We start from the raw sequence: 16890 nt of genomic DNA, 5'->3' as shown, positions 1-16890 counted from the left end.
ATTGTCATACGGTGTGTGCACACTCCATGTGATGAAAGAAGATAAAGACACAACTATTTCTCTCTACCCTATTTTGGAATCTTGAGAAACTCAATATTAAAGTGCACAAGTTGCTCTGGGTGATCACTTTTGTGTATTCATTTTTGAAACATTTGAAGCTAGAATCCTGGATAAATATAAAAGCTCACCACTGTCAACGTTGGGTCTGAGTGCCTATGATTAAATGTCTCTCGATGACACGAAACGCATAAGGCTTTTAACTTTTATACATAATGTAAAATAAGAACTTTTGTACTATTTAAACTTTGGGCTCCTGGGTTCTACTTTGAGGTGTTCTGGATTGGTGCCTGCCTACAACTACAATTTTCCTCAAGGGCAAGTAGAATGAATCCAAGGGACCCATGTACCCTAGGTATCTCGATTACAACCATGTCACACATTGAAAACCTCTCTAACCAACCAACCGACCCGTTATTCTTCCATTTAATTTGCTCAGATCTTAGATGGCTTGCTCCCAAGACATTACTATTATAATGATCCAGTCTAGGAATTTAGACCTTATTTCCAGGGATGCACCGAATCCAGGATTCGGTTCGGGATTCGGCCAGGATTGAGCCTTTTTCAGCAGGATTCGGATTCGGCCGAATCCTTCTGCCCTGCCGAACCGAATCCAAATCCTAATTTGCATATGCAAATTAGAGACGGGGAGAGAAATCACATGACTTTTTGTCGCAAAACAAGGAAGTAAAAAGTGTTTTCCCCTTATAACTCCTAATTTGCATATGCAAATTAGAATTTGGATTCGGTTCGGTATTCGGCCAAATCTTTTGCGAAGGATTCGGGGGTTCCAAAATAGTGAATTCGGTGCATCCCAGCTTATTTCATGTTAATATTGAGTGGAACATTGAGAGGAACTTCTAAAGAGGTTCTAAAAATCCGAGGACTGGATCATTATCAGTTTAATAACACTGAGCTAGCATCCGCTAGTAGAAATCACAGCTCAAAACAGACTTGTAGTGCCCCATAAAGTAGGTCTATCCAACCAGTCCATCAGCTGTTGTATATGGCAACCCTCGGAAACCCATGACAGTGTTTGGCTGATGGTTAGTGCTAGGGAGTTGAGCAACAGCTGGAGCAAAGGTCTTGCAAACAGATATTACATTTTATGTGGCTCTTCTATGCCTGCTATCCCTCACTCTTCTTACCTTCAGCTGTGGGGCCCCACCATTGTGGGACCTTTATCTGCTAATTGAAATACAGTAATAAGTTATACAATACTTATACAATAAATTACTAGCTGTCAGTTCCATATTTACAGATTATAAAGTTTCCTTGGAATGCCCACGCTCTTCCCTTGCGGCAATAAACAATGTTATCTAAGAGAAATTAAAAAAATCTTATCCACAACTACAATTTTTGCCTTCAGTCATCAGTGAGACAAATATATTTTCCCTCTTCTCTATCACTTAAAGCAGTGATCCCCAACCAGTAGCTCGCGAGCAACATGTTGCTCTCCAACCCCTTGAATGTTGCTCCCAGTGGCCTCAAAGCAGGTGATTATTTTTGAATTCCAGGCTTGGAGGCAAGTTTTGGTTGTATAAAAAAAAGGGGTACTGCCAAATAGAGTCTCAATGTAGGTTGACAATCCACATAGGGGCTACCAAATGGCCAATCACAGCCCTTATTTGGCACCCCAAGAACATTTTTCATACTAGTGTTGCTCCCCAACTCATTTTACTTCTGAATGTTGCTCACAGTTTCAAAAGGTTGGGGATCCCTGACTTAAAGACTACCGAGCAGCTGTAACAGGACTATATACCTTGAAGATCCAGGCCCACACACTGAGGCTCCTTTATAGGAACTAAAATACAGCCTGAAAGTATTCAATTGTATTATAATGTGTTGAAATTAAAAAATACTACTTGTAGACCCCAGAGAGATACTGTATGTTAAATCTCATATACATTTTAGTTTTGTAATTTTTGGCTAACAAGACAAAAGCTGAGCCCAAGAGAAACACTCATTTTATATAATTTGCATCTCTTTTTGGTCTAAAAAAAAGAGTTTTCCCATACATTTTTGGACTGTCTTCCTCTATGACTGCAATGTAGAAAAATATGCTTTTTCCAAAATCCTTCAACAATTCATTAATTGGACTATAAAACATTTTGGCCTGCGCTGCTATATTTGTTCGCAGGCGCTTGGACAAAATTCTGTGACTTTATAAGAAGCATATGTTAAATACATTAATGTGAAATTATGGAACTTTGATATTATTTAAAGAATTAGTGTCGAAAGCTGGGCGAAGCGATGGGAACCTGTAGGACCCCACGTTTTACGTGTTTTTGGAGTTTACACAAGCCCAACCTTAATCAGCCTGAAATAGAATAAGCTCTTTTGTGTTCTCAGTTCTTACAGAGCGGTGGAAATCCCCTCCAACAATGAACTAATAAAATGTATATCTCCTAAAGACATTATGGCAAACCTTTGAGTGTGTTATCCTATAAATGAGACTTTTTGTGCAAAATCAATAATAATTAAATCTATAAAATACTGAAAGTCAATTTAAAGAATTTAGAAACCTTAGCGTCTGAAATACCTCGATACAGTATGGCACAAGCGTTCTTAAAGTCTTGAGAGCCACAAAACCATGGAACCTGTAAGAGGTGCCCAGAGCAGGGTCAGACAGGGCCAATGGGACAGTGAGAGAAATCCTGGTGGGACCTGGCCCTCAGAATCCCGGTTGTCTGTCTCGGGATGGGGACTTCCACAGCTGGCCCAGTGAACCCCTTAAATTATTCTGACAATGTACATTGATCCTACTAAAAGTCACTTGAGCCTAAGCACAGTATTATTCATGACAGCCACATTGCCAGCCAATTCAAGATATTGTCATCATTTAAAATTATCATAAGGAAAAGGAAGGTGCTTAGATTTGGATCTAGAGCTACTTATACTTGAAGTGACCCAGTTCACATCTGCACACCAGATAGATCATATACCAGAGGCTGTGCTAAATGATTACCTTGACTTTGCCCAGGGATGGCGAAAAATACGGCGACTGCTAAAAATGACAGCAATACGATTGTCTGCAAGTTCCGTTCCGGCTTCATGGTTCTTAATGGAGTCCAGTTACCAAACCTGAAAATGTTAAAGAAGTTTATTAATTTAGGGAAATGAAGGGACTGTTTCATATTTGGTTTCTGTAAGAGAACAAGACAAATAACTGCGCTTAAAGGGAAATCTGTACTATGACCATCATGGATTTCTCTGCATTGTCAGTCAGTCACTGTCCATAGGTCAACGCCATGAATTTGCCACTCATTATGTATTGACTAATTACAGGTTCCACCTTCCAAGTGCATTCAAATGCTCATCCCACCCAAATCACATAACTTAAATGAATGCTGGAGACAGACATAAACCCATCATGTTCAAAGAGACACTAAATCTAAAATACAGGTTCCCCAAAAATGTAACTGCATTGTGTGACATTGATGCGCTGCTCCCCAGTGCTCCGGTTCTTGCACGCTGGCACTCTTGCGCAGGTCAGGACTGAGATTTAAAATAGGCCCTGGCATTTTTAGGTATACAGAGGCCCAATCAGCCCACATAGAGGCCTAAACAGCCCCCGCCAGCCCACTAAATACTGACTTTCTATGGGACCTTATAGCAGTCCCTCTGGCATTTGCCAGAACCCACAGATTGCCAGTCCGGGCCTGCTCTTGCGCCTGCGTGAGGTAGTGCGGGTGGGCGCTAGGACGGCGCAGATCACGCGGCCTAGGGGTGCCCACCCAGCAATTCCGGCATTGCGTAGGCTGATTTGAATGGACATTGCCACTGAATCACATTTGCTATAATAAAGCCGCTTTTGGATGAAGATTTTCCGCCCATGCGCTGAACTAATTTTGGGCTGTATCAAGAAAACAATGTCCACAAATTTCACCCTAATTGGCCTTTTCGGTTGGGTGCACCCAGTTTCTCCCAGTCTCTGCACCTGGGGGGGTCATAGTTACATTCCTATTTGTGATAAAGAATAAAATACATACATATTATTTCATGATCCCCATCTCTTATGTATAATGAATTCATTACACTCTTTCCTTTTGTCAAGGTGAGCGGCTGGCAGCCAACCTAAGACATGGTCAAAAATAACGTACAAGGGCTGGGCCTCTAAAAAAGGAAAAACTGAAATCAAGGAAAGCCTCTTATCCTCCAGCAGTTGTCAAGTACAATTCCCTATAAAAAAAAAAGCTGGTTAAGATATTATGACCAAAAAATCAAGGTCAGAGTTTAGTGTACGTTATTTGTATTTTCTCCAAGAATAGTTCTCGGTTAAGGGATCCCCTCCAAGGACACATGAAACGTAAAACACAACAAAAAAGGGAATTTCTGCCCCATTAATAACTCATTTATTTTCAATATATTTCTCTTAATTGCCATGGTATGCCACATAAGAAAAATATTTTCAAGTTCCCATTTCCCTTCCATTATTATTGGACGAGACTGATGAAGCCGATGTCCCAACAACACCGTTTGACTTGATCCCTTATTTACAAAAAGTAGATGGTGAGACCTATGGCTTATGGCTGAAAAACAACGACTAAGGGCAGTGCTGTCTCCAGCAGTCTCCACTTCCAACCTATTACTGGCACTCTGTAGGGGGGTGGATTATTTTGACAACTCCCATGAAGACAGGTTCGCAATAGTGTATTTTGTATTTCAAATATAGGTTACAGGCCCTTCTACCAGATGGTCTAGAAACCCACAGCATTTGCTGCTTACTGATTGGTTAGTATGAACCAGATGAACCCTTTGAGACATTTATAACATTACCCTCTTAGTTTCTTATAAAGTTATATCTTAAAATGTGGTTATATTTTACCAGCAGCCAAACCCCTACTATAAGCACCCCATATACACAAACAAGAGTAGCCACAAAAGGATCCCAGCGTAATGATAACACATAAAAACCCCATCAGGTTAAAACTAAGTAAGCTTTATCAGAAAGGTCTATATAAATACACCAGTAAACCCTCAAAGTAATGCTGGTCTGAGTCCTCTGTCAAAAGAAACACCACATTTCTTTCCTTCTATTGTGTACTCATGGGCTTCTGCATCAGACTTCCTGTTTTCAGCTCAAACCTCCAGGGCTTGAGCATGCTCAGTTTGCTCCTCTCCTCCTCCCTCCCTTTCTGCTGTAATCTGAGCCCAGAGCTATGAGTGAGCAGGGAGAGACTCAGGCAGGAGGTGATGTCACACCAAGCTAATATGGCAGCTGCTATCCTAAACAAACAGGTACTCAGGTATGGTAAAACATTCTACAGAATAAATATAGCATTCTAGCTAGCACTATTTCAGCTAATCTATTGTGCAAAGAGCATCTTGAAAAATGTTATTTAGGCCATACCTGTTCTTTCACCATTTCCCAACAGAAACCTGACAGACTAGTGCGCCTGAACCCTCATTCTCTCAGTACTCGACTGGAGAGGAGGCATCTTGTTCTCTGTAACAATGGCTAAAATACTGTTTTACCCATGGGACCACTAAATGGTGCTACGGGCCTACTGGCATTAAAGGGGTGGTTCACCTTTAAGGTACCTTTTAGTATTTTGCAGAATGGCCAATTCCAAGCAACTTTTCAATTGGTCTTCATTATTTATTTTTTTATATAGTATAATTATTTGCCTTTATCTTCTGACTAATATTCCAGTTTCTTATTCAAACAAATGCATGGTTGCTAGGGTAATTCGGACCATAGAAACCAGATGGTTGCAATTGAAAACTGGAGAGCTGCTGAATAAAAAGCTAAATAACTCAAAAAACACAAATAATAAAAAATGAAAACCAATTGCAGTTTTTTTATAAGAAACCTGACTGTATGCAGTGAAATTCTCCCTTCATTTACTGCTGTGGATAGGAATTGTCAGACAGTCCCTAACTGCTGAGCAGGGAAACAATCATACTTATGAACAGCAGGGGGAGCCCCCGCCTTACTTCCCAGCCATGCAGAACTCAAGCAGCTTTGTTTATGATGATCCCTAAGCAGCCCAGACCACACTGAGCATGTGCACAGTCTTAGTCTTGCAAAGATGTATAACAAAGTTACAAGATGGTGACCCCCTGTAGCCAACTTTGAAAGCATAAATTATATGTTTGATTAGGCTTGTGGTACAGTAAGTTCACTTTAAATTTAGTATACAAAATAGCCTCATTATAATTTAGTCTTTACATGCCCTTTAAATACAGAATTTCTATCCTCATTCTATTTTAGACTTTACATGCCCTTTAAATGCATTCCATTATAGAGGCATGTAGTGCATACCTCCCAACATTTTGGAAGTAAAAAGAGGGATGAATTTTTTTTCGCATATAGCGCAACAAATTGTGTGACCACACCCCTTTCTGTGGTCACACCCCCTAATTACCATGTTCATTTTACAAAATTTGGCAGGTTATGAAAGTTTGAAAATATTTCTCTTTATCTAAACTGTTTTTTTTGTGTCTCAAAATTGTTACAAAGTATCTTATTTGCACCTGTTGGCTGTTCTGTGCTCTCTGCTAAAAGCCAATTAAGTGAGAAACTTTGTTTCTTTTTCTGGCTGTTCAGTACAGAGAAAAGAGGGACTTTCCAGTACAAATGAGGGACTGCGGGTTGAGCTGTCAAAAGAGGGACTGTCCCTCTGAAAAAGGGACAGTTGGGAGGTATGTGTAGTGGACAACCAAATAGTCGACCTGTGCCCAACTCTAACCCAACTCTCCCATTCTAGATCCAACCCTACACGGCACGCTGTCATTATTTATAACCCAGTTATCTCTATCTATCACCTAATTAAGTATGTAAAAGTAGGAGAGCAGACAATGGGAAGAGGAATATAGGGTTGCACTGATGTCTGGGGTATGGAGCACTGTGAGCAGGGTTCAGACTACAACCAACTAAAAAAGTGTTTAGCCGGACCCAATCTGCCTGGTCTGTTGGCATAGCATTTACTTGGGGTGGAAGATTAGCAGAGCTAGAAAGGCCTCCACTAATAAAGTAAGTACCCCTAGTGAATAACCCGTGTTAGAGGAACAGTGCACTGGGCAACGAATGAATAGCCATTTATAGAATTACTAATACTATATACAGCGCATGTATATTATATACACCTATGGGATCTGTTATCCAGAAACCCATTATCCAGAAAGCTCCAAATTACGGAAAGGCCGTCTCCCATAGACTCCATTGAACAGTGAAGTTAGAGGAACAGTGTGCTGGGGAATGAATAGTCATTTATAGAATTAGTAATACTATATACGGTACATCTGTACTATATACATGTATGCCTGGGATCTGTTTTCCAGAAACCCATTATCCAGAAATCTCAGAATTACAGAAAGGCCGTCTCCCATAGACTCCATTTTATCCAAATAAGCAAAATTTTTGAAAAGTATTGCCTTTTCTTCTGTAATAATAAAACAGTATCTTGTACTTGATCCCAACTAAGATATAATTAACCCTTATTGGAAGCAGAACCAGCCTATTGGGTTTATTTAATGTTTACATGATTTTCTAGTAGACTTAAAGGAGAATTCAACCTTAATGTTAAAAATCCCCTACTCCCCTACCCTACATAGACCCCCCTCCCTCCTCCCCCAGCCTAAGTGTTACCCCAGCCAAATGCCCCTAACTCTTTTCTTACCCCTCGGTGCAGATTTAGTTCACAGACGCCATCTTCTTCTCTTCGCAAATTTTCGGAATGAGACCAGTGTGGTGGTGCATGCACAGTTGGAGCAATTTTCTGCTTCGCGACAACTGCACATACTCGAAAATCATTGCCGAAGCGCCGGTCTCATTCCAAAGATAACGGAAGCGGCTGAAGATGTCGCCCATGAACTCCGATGCCTGACTCTGCACCGAGGGGTAAGTAAAACATTAGGGGCATTTGCCCGGGGTAACACTTAGGCTGGGGGAGGAGGAATGTAGGGTAGGGGGGTAGGGGTTTTTTAACTTTAGGGTTTAGTTCTACTTTAAGGAATGAAGATCCAAATTATGGAAAGCCCCAGGTCCCAAGCATTCTGGATTCTGTATAGGCTAAACCACAGAATGTACAAAAAGGGGGATTGTGGGAGCACTCTAAGGCTAAATAAAAAGTGCAACTGATCAGGTCAGATTAGCTACAAACATACAAAAGAGAGGGGATTGATCAATGCACACTCCCTGGCCCCTTGTTTCAGAGGTAATTTAAGCTTATTTATATATATATATATATATATATATATATACAGCTGCTTTTAAAGTCCAGCCTCCACAGACTGCTGCAGTGTGACGGTACCAGCAAATTCTTCCATAAATCTCCAGGATTACATTCCACTTTACAGAATATTTTACAGTCAAACAAGTAGCTGCAGATCTTCGCCAGAAGGAGCATAAGTTTGAACTACTGCCCAGCGGCTTCCCATCACCAGCTCAGGGAGCTGTAATTCAGCAACTGGAGACCAGCCAATCAGGAGCCAAGGGCTTGCGCTTGCTCCTCACATGTACATTGTCCACTTGAGTGGAGGAGAACAGTAGGTTAGTAAGTGGGGACAGCGTCGGTGATATATTAATCTGCCCCCCGCACAGCAGGAACAAGGCAAAGGAGCTGGGCACTTATAGGCTCAATGTTCAAGAGCTGAATTCTGCTGAATAAGTATCCTGAGGCACAAACACCTTCAGGAAAGAATTCACAAACATGTATAAATTATATTAAGCCAAAAGCTGATTTATAGGGCATGTAAAGGCAAAAAAATAAAATCCCATTTTTACTTTCTTTAATGAAAAAGAAACCTATCTCCAATGTACTTTAATTAAAAAATATGTACAGTTTTTATAAGAAACCTGACTGTATGCAGTGAAATTCTCCCTTCATTTACTGCTGTGGATAGGAATTGTCAGACGGTCCCTAACTGCTGAGCAGGGAAACAATCATACTTATGAACAGCAGGGGGAGCCCCCGCCTTACTTCCCAGCCATGCAGAACTCAAGCAGCTTTGTTTATGATGATCCCTAAGCAGCCCAGATCACACTGAGCATGTGCACAGTCTTAGTCTTGCAAAGATGTTTAACAAAGTTACAAGATGGTGACCCCCTGTAGCCAACTTTGAAAGCATAAATTATTTGTTTGATTAGGCTTGTGGTGCAGTAAGTTCATGTTTATCTTTAGTATAAAAAATACAGCATTTCTAGCCTTATTCTATTTTAGACTTTACATGCCCTTTAATTTCTGCTAAACTGTGCTCTGCATATGGCACCTCTATGGGATCCAATATGGCGCATCTAAAGAAACACTCAAGGACAAGGATTAACAATCAATGATGGGGCAAAGTTGCAGCTGGGAACAACCCGTTGTCACCCAAAATGAGTAATGGTACTAGTTACATAATACTGTTCTACTATAAAGGTTTTCTTTACAGGCAGTGAGGTGTTGTCTGGGAAAGGGGATGTAGCAGTGGGATAGACCATAGAGTAAGCGAATATAGTATCAGGGGAGCAGGGTGTAACTGTGGAATAGTGTGTATAGTAAGGCATCCCAGGAATGAAGTGAGTAGCTGTAAGGAATGGTGGTGAATGACAGACACTTGCAGCTTGAGGGCAACAGACTGCATATCTTTTATCTATATCTTTACGATTGCAAAACTCCCAAGCACCATCTACCGACTCTCGTAATTATAGAATGAAACGTGCAAATGGGTGGATGCCTGTCAGCAGATGCTGGGACCTGTAGTTCAGTAACTCCTGTTGCAAAACTATGACTAGAAATGGCCTAATCTGTAGGAGGTAATGGTGTAATATCAGGCCATACTTTGGCACAGGGTGGGATGCAGGTAGTTACAGTTTTACAATCTGAGGGCCCCAGTTTGCCCACTAATCTATATAGTATAATTTTTAAAACAATACAGAATATCCTTTGGTATTACCCACCCCAGGGGCCCTTGTGATACAGGGAGGATCAGTCAGGAAGGATCCTCTCAGCCCTACCCTAAAATCAGCTTCAGACTGGGGGGGGGGTCAGTGGCCCACTGGAGCTGCCACTTTAGGGGCCCACACACACACCCATACCCCCTGGGCCTCCCCCATATGTACCTTGTTTACACTGTGGCCTCAATCGGGGCAGGTAGGTCAGGGGCCAGTGCACACGGATTCAGGCAGTGAGCAGGTCTGGGTCAGCGGGGTCCACAAGGGACCACCGTGTTTTTCCCATTACGCTGCTGGCTCTGTGGCCCAGTCTGACCCTGCCTAAAACTGACCCTAAGTTGCAGGCCCGGAATGGCAATGTGTGGGTTCTGGCAAATGCCTGAGGAGCTGCTGTAAGATGCTGTAGACAGTCACTATTTATTGGGCTGGTGGGGGGCTGTTTGGGCCTTTGTGCAGTTGAAATGCCAGGGTCTATTTTGAGGGTCAGGCCGTGCCGAAAGTGCGCCCGAGGCACCTGGTCAGCTACCAAGCCGCCCTCCTACTGTGTATGTGCACAATGAGAACATAAGGCAGGGGAAGGGCAGGGGAGAGAGGGAGGCAGGGGGAGTGATGGAGGGGAACCACAGGGGAGCGAGCGACCACAGGGGAGCGAGCGACCTGGACTAGGGGTAGGCAGAAAACTTTTGAATAGGTACTTGCCCAGCGCCCGCACATCTTTACGCCCTAGGGAGGTACTTCTTTTGCCTACCCCTACTTCCAGCCCTATCTATTGTGACTCCCAGTCCAGACCTCCTAAGTTGGCAGACTATATACAGCATTCTCCTTGCTGCCCCTATTTGCCATCCGGAATCAGTCTTGTTCAGATGGGATTAAGGGACTAAGATCTGGGCGGTTCTGACCCATTTTTATCCAAATAAAATGTATATGTAAATAAATAAATAAATACATATACAAATATCTTCCTGCAGAGTAACACTCAATAAATCTTTTTTTGGGTCACCTGGGCTGAGCTTTCTTGTCTGTGAATGTAGAATGGTGGGTTTCTTGGGCACGTGCCCAGCATTACATAGGGCAGGGTGGGAGTTGGAGTTCAATTTATAGGTTATCCAACAATGAGATTAAATGTTGAATTAACCATCTTGACCTGCCGTCGTCATCTTGTTCTACTGACAACATCTTGCCCAACTGCTTCCATCTAGTCTTGCTGTCACCTTACTCTCTATCTATAGCTGCACTAGATGCCCTGCAGCTGGACCCCACTGTGTGCAGCAATGGGCTCTGTTTGCAACCCCTAAAGCCTGCTTTGGCACCAGGAATAGTTACACAGTAGTTGCAATTTAAAAAAATAACACACACACCTCCAACAATTATAACCGTTTGCCTAAATAATTCCTACATTCATTTCTAGTGGCTCCAGAAGAAGAGTTAGGTCTCTTGCACATGGGTGGTTTTACCTTCATATTGCATTTCACCTGCATTTGGCACTGCACATGCGTCTGTGTGAGTACAGCCCCCTTGACAAAAACTGAGTACATCTACTCCTGCGCTCCCCTGCGGCTGAACGGAAGAAAGCACAATGCAGGGGAGCGCAGGTAAAACCGCCCGCATGTAAGAGTCCTAACAATCAGCTAAAAGCACAAGGAGCTCATGCAGAGAATATCAGTGCTACCTGGATGGAGTGTGGTTTTTAGGGCTCTTACACATGGGCGTTTGTTTATGCGCTCCCCTGAGTTGCGCTTTCTTCCGTTCAGCCGCAGGGGAGCACAGGTTAGATACACTGAATTATTGTCAATGGTGCTGTACTCATACAGAAGCATATATGCGCCGAACGCAGGTGAAATGCAACATGCTGCGTCCCACCTGCGTTTGGCGCTTACACGCGTCTGTGTGAGTACAGCAACATTGACAATAACTGAGTGCATCTACTCCTGCGCTCCCCTGCGGCTGAACGGAAGAAAGGGCAATGCAGGGGAGCGCAGGTAATACCGCCCGTGTGTAAGAGCCCTAACAATCAGCTCATGCAGAGAATATCAGTGCTGCCTGGATGGAGTGCGGTTTTTATAGTGTTTCTCATTTGACAGCTGTGTGAAATAAAAAAAGAGACACAACCTCACCCAATTAACACAGACAGGGGTCTCATTAACATCACTCGAAATCAACATAGCAGCTAGAATGTTAGGACAATTGCCCATGATTCAATATAATGAATAAGCCCTAAAAGGGGGCACCATAGTACATGGAATAGAAAAGGCCCCCCTGCTTTATATAAGATGCAAGTTTCACTAGTTATTCACTATGATTCTGAGCAGCACTGTACAAGAGCAAAGGGCACAAGTGTGGCTTAATGAGAATTTCTGGGGAAAAGCAATTTTCTGGCAAGCATCTGTATGAGTAGAGCCCCCTTCAAAATAATTGACTGCGTCTACTCCTGCGCTCCCCTGCGGCTGAACGGAAGAAATCGCAATGCAGGGGAGCGCAGGTAACTACGTGTAAGAGCCTGTGACCCTGAGGTGTGATCAAGCTATAAGTGGAGGGCCGCGTGTTTTGATATCTAAAGATGTTTTAATAATGCCATGTCCTTTGAGCATTTTCCCCTTAAAGGCCACTTTGATTTTGGATTAGGTCAGGACTCCACGGACGATTACGACGCGAAACGCCAGCGTCACATCAGATGTGACGGAAATAATGTAAGTAATTCTATTGTCGGATCATGTCGCAGCATTGATGCGACGCAACACGACTGTCGGATGCAGACGCTGCATCTGCATCCGACAGTCTTGTCATCAACAATGCGACACGATCCGACAATAGCATTACTTACCTTATTTCCCTCGCATCCGCCTGCATTTTTTCACAGCGCGTCAGATCGCACTGGAATCGTCCGTGGAGTCCTGCCCTAAAACTGAGCCTGACACGGCAAGTCATGTATTTCCATTCCAGGTCTGATTTGCAATATGGGGTCAGAGAGAAAACCAAAAATATGTTACAACAGGTTTTTTTCCTGGATTAGTCATCTGAGTAAAGGGGTGAATGCAACGAATTAGCGACATATTCAAGCTCAGCTGCTACGTTACTATAACACAGACACTGTAAAGTGCATTCACTCTTTGAATTAGTCTATAATAAGACACTGGTCCCATCAGTCTCCCTTTAACCCCAACAGCAAAGTCATATGCCTCCGGCTCTTACACAGTTCCATAGAATCAATAGAAGACACAAGTCTCTGAGTAATTGGAGAGGATTCAAATGGTTTTTTTTTGCCTTCCTCTGGATCAACTGGCAGTTAGGCAGGTTAAAATACAGTGAAAAGGTTGAACTTGATGGACTTGTGTCTTTTTTCAACCTAATTTACTAAATAACTATGTGGTTAGTAGATTATTGCGGATTACACAGAAGCCTCCTAAGCAAAATCAATAAAATCAATATCTTTACCAATTAGGGTAGAACTACATGGGCGATTTAAACTCGTTTTCGGCGGATCTGACGCGATGCGCCAAAACTCAGGTGACAAATCGGATGCAATGGAAAATAAGGTAAGCAACAGCATTGTCGGATGGTTGTTTTGTGTCGGATGAACGCTGCGACATTTGTATTTCTTACAAAAATGCGTTTTTGTGCAGCGCGTTGGATCCACCGAAAATGCGTGGGAATCGCCCATGTAGTTCTAACCTTAAAGAGGTGGTTCACCTTTAAGTAAACTTTTAGTATGAAATAGAATGGCCACCTTTTCCATTGGTTTTCATTATTTATTTTTTATAGTTTTATAATTATTTGCCTTTCTTTCCAACTTTCAATTGGGCCGTCGCTGACCCCCATCTATAAAGCAAATGCTCTGTAAGGCTCCACATTTATTCTTATTGCTAAATTGTATTTCTCATCATTCTAGGAAGGTCCTCCCCTATTCTTATAACAGTCTCTAATTCGAATCAATGCATGGTTGCTAGGGTAATATGGGCCCTAGCAACCAGATTTCTGACATTGCAAACTGAATAAAAAGCTAAATAACTCAAAAACCACAAATAATAAAAAATGAAAACCAATTGCAAATTGTCTGAGAATATCACTGTCTGCATCATACTAAAAGTTAAAGGGATACTGTCATTGGAAAACATATTTTTTTGAAAACGCATCAGTTAATAGTGCTGCTCCAGCAGAATTCTGCACTGAAATTCATTTCTCAAAAGAGCAAACTGATTTTATCATTTTCAATTTTGAAATCTGACATGGGGCTAGACATATTGTCAATTTCCCAGCTGGCACCAGTCATGTGACTTGTGCTCTCTCCCCCCCCCCTAGCAGCCAAACAACAGAACAATGGGAAGGTAACCAGATAACAGCTCCCTAACACAAGATAACAGCTGCCTGGAAGATCTAAGAACAGCACTCAATAGTAAAAGCCAAGTCCCACTGAGACACATTCAGTCACATATAGTAGCAGAAATAACAGCCTGCCAGAAAGTAATTCCATCCTAAAGTGCAGACACAAGTCACATGACTGGGGCAGCTGGGAAACTGACAATATGTCTAGCCCCATGTCAGATTTCAAAATTGAATATAAAAAAATCTGTTTGCTCTTTTGAGAAATGGATTTCAGTGCAGAATTCTGCTGGAGCAGCACTATTAACTGATGCGTTTTGGAAAAAAACATGTTTTTCCATGACAGTATCCCTTTAACTCAAAGGTGAACAACTCCTTAAAGATACAAAGGGCAAAAATGTTTTATTCTACAAGCGGAACATAGCAGGTACTTTAACACCCAGAATCATCTGGCAGTCAGTAGCTGGGGGTGCTGGGTACCTATGTGAGATGCTAGACACAGTACAGACGAGGAAAGTGCTGCAGAACACACAGAAGACTTACCTGTATGATGATCAGCATGGGAATCCCTCGGTGCCTTAGAGAAGAATTGGCTGCACAGTTTCGATGCACCCAGGGTTTTAGGGTTATTGTCTGCGCAGATCAGATACCCCAGATGCACAAGATCCAGTTAGTGGGTTCTGGAAGTACTAGATGTGCAGATGAGATGCAGCCTGATGCACATTACTGGGCTCTCCCAGTACTCCAAGTACTCCCAGCTCCCGCACTCCCTGCCGCCCTCCCAGCACTGGATCTGACAGCTAAAGGGAAAGAGAGGGCAGAAGAGCAGCCAATTAAAGAGAAGAAGGTGGATAAAGAAGGGAAAAGAAACCCCTCCAAGTTAAACACTGACATTCAAATCTCTTTCCAAGCCCCTCCCTTCTCTTATTACCTTCCTCCACTGTGGGTGATGGAGCTGCAGGTCTGGGGGCAGAACCTTTAGGGGATGATTTTAGTGTCAGAGCTCAGGGATCTAGGAGTGTCCCACATGCAACGGCTGAACTGCAACATTCTCTCATTCTCCAGGGAGTAGGATCTGCTTTTATTCCTCTGCCAGTGTCCCAGCTCCGTGCCAAATTGCTCTTCTCCATAAACCATTTATAAAGCAGGCGAATCTCACATTTGCCCCACAGCTGACACTCTACAGTCGCCGCACTTTGGCTGGCAGAGCATGCTGGGGATATGAGTTTGATAAAAGCTATAGGGCTGCAGATATCGCTGAAAAGTAGTATATTGTCATACCTCCCAACATTTTGGAAATAGAAAGAGGGATAAAAAGATTGTTTGAACATGCCCAATTTGTGGCCACACCCCCTAATTACCATGTTCAATTTACAAAATGTGGCAGTTTATGAAACATTGAACACACTTCTGTGGTTTGCAGTTTTGCTAATGAAGGTGAATTGCCCTTTAAACTGCAAGCCACAGTTTCCCCAAGAGACCTGATTATCTGAAATTGTTACAATTGTTTATTTGCTTTTATTTAATTGTTACAAATGTATCTAAGTACACCAGCCATGTACAATATTCTGGGCTCTCTGCCAAAGGCCAATTAAGTTTTAGAAACTTTGTATCTTTTGCTGGCATCAGTGCAGGAGATCAAAGAGATAGTCGGGTCATTTCAGTAACAAACCCGGGACTGCGGGTTGAGCTGTCAAAATTGGGACTATCCTGCAAAAAAACGGGAAAGTTGGAAGGTATATTTTGTGGGCATGGCTGGTTTTAGGGTAGGACATAAAGGGCATTAGTCCTCCGTTATTAGAAGAGGCACGAGAAGGGAGTAAAAACGGTCCCCATAGCAGGCACTTGCCACCAAGACTGGCAGTTGTTTTGTGGATAAATGGGAATGTATATCTGCTCCAGAAGCCCTGATGGAAAACTGTCACGAGAAACGGGGTTAAGCAGGCACTGAGCACATCGAGATGGAAGTTATACAATCAGGAGGCTGAATTCTAGCCCAGTCAATGTGAATCAGTCTACACAGCCAATGGCAACACATAGTTATATTAAAAGTAGTGACAGTCTATCATTTTCACATAGAGATTATGGGCACAGTCCTACACTGTATAGTTACATTTATACATCAGTGGGAGCTGCCATATTGCCTAATTACCTTAAAGGAGAACTAAATCCTAAAAATGAATATGGTTAAAAATGCCATATTTTATATAGTGAACCTATTGCACGAGGCTAAAGTTTCAGCTTGTCAATAGCAGCAATGATCCAGGACTTCAAACTTGTCACAGGGGGTCACCATCTTGGAAAGTGTCTGTGACACTCACATGCTCAGTGGGCTCTGATTGGCTGTTGAGAAGCTAAGCTTAGGGCTCGTCACTAATTATCCAGCAGAAAATGAGCTTCCCTGGCTGTAATATAAGCTGATGCTACAGGTTTGCTGATTATTAAATTCTGATGCTAATTGCACTGGTTTCTGTGCTGTCATGTAGTAATTATCTGTATTAATTACTAATCAGCCTTATATTGTGACATTTATATTCTATGTGTACTGTATATTGTGAGTGGGTCCCTAAGCTCAGTAAGTGACAGCAGCACAGAGCATGTGCAGTGAATCAGCAGAAAAGAAGATGGGGAGCTAC

General features: G+C 42.5%; 1 protein-coding gene across 2 annotated transcripts in view; it reads right to left on the bottom strand.

Annotated features, from left to right (window-relative positions):
- Positions 1-15129, bottom strand: part of col14a1.S (collagen, type XIV, alpha 1 S homeolog) — a 107737-nt gene extending 92608 nt beyond the window's left edge. For both annotated transcript variants that reach the window (XM_041568000.1, XM_018223924.2), the window contains exons 1-2: positions 14798-15129; positions 3026-3141 (exon numbers count right to left, since the gene is read on the bottom strand). In XM_041568000.1, the coding sequence (XP_041423934.1) occupies positions 3026-3113 (88 nt within the window). In that variant the 5' untranslated portion in view covers positions 3114-3141; positions 14798-15129. The remainder of the gene's footprint in view (positions 1-3025; positions 3142-14797) is intronic.
- Positions 15130-16890: the final 1761 nt, after the last annotated feature.

This window comes from Xenopus laevis, chromosome 6S (assembly GCF_017654675.1).
Source record: "Xenopus laevis strain J_2021 chromosome 6S, Xenopus_laevis_v10.1, whole genome shotgun sequence".
NCBI classification, from domain to species: Eukaryota; Metazoa; Chordata; class Amphibia; order Anura; family Pipidae; genus Xenopus; species Xenopus laevis.
The sequence above is the reverse complement of the archived record's forward strand: the minus strand, read 5'-3'. Positions and strand labels throughout refer to the sequence as shown.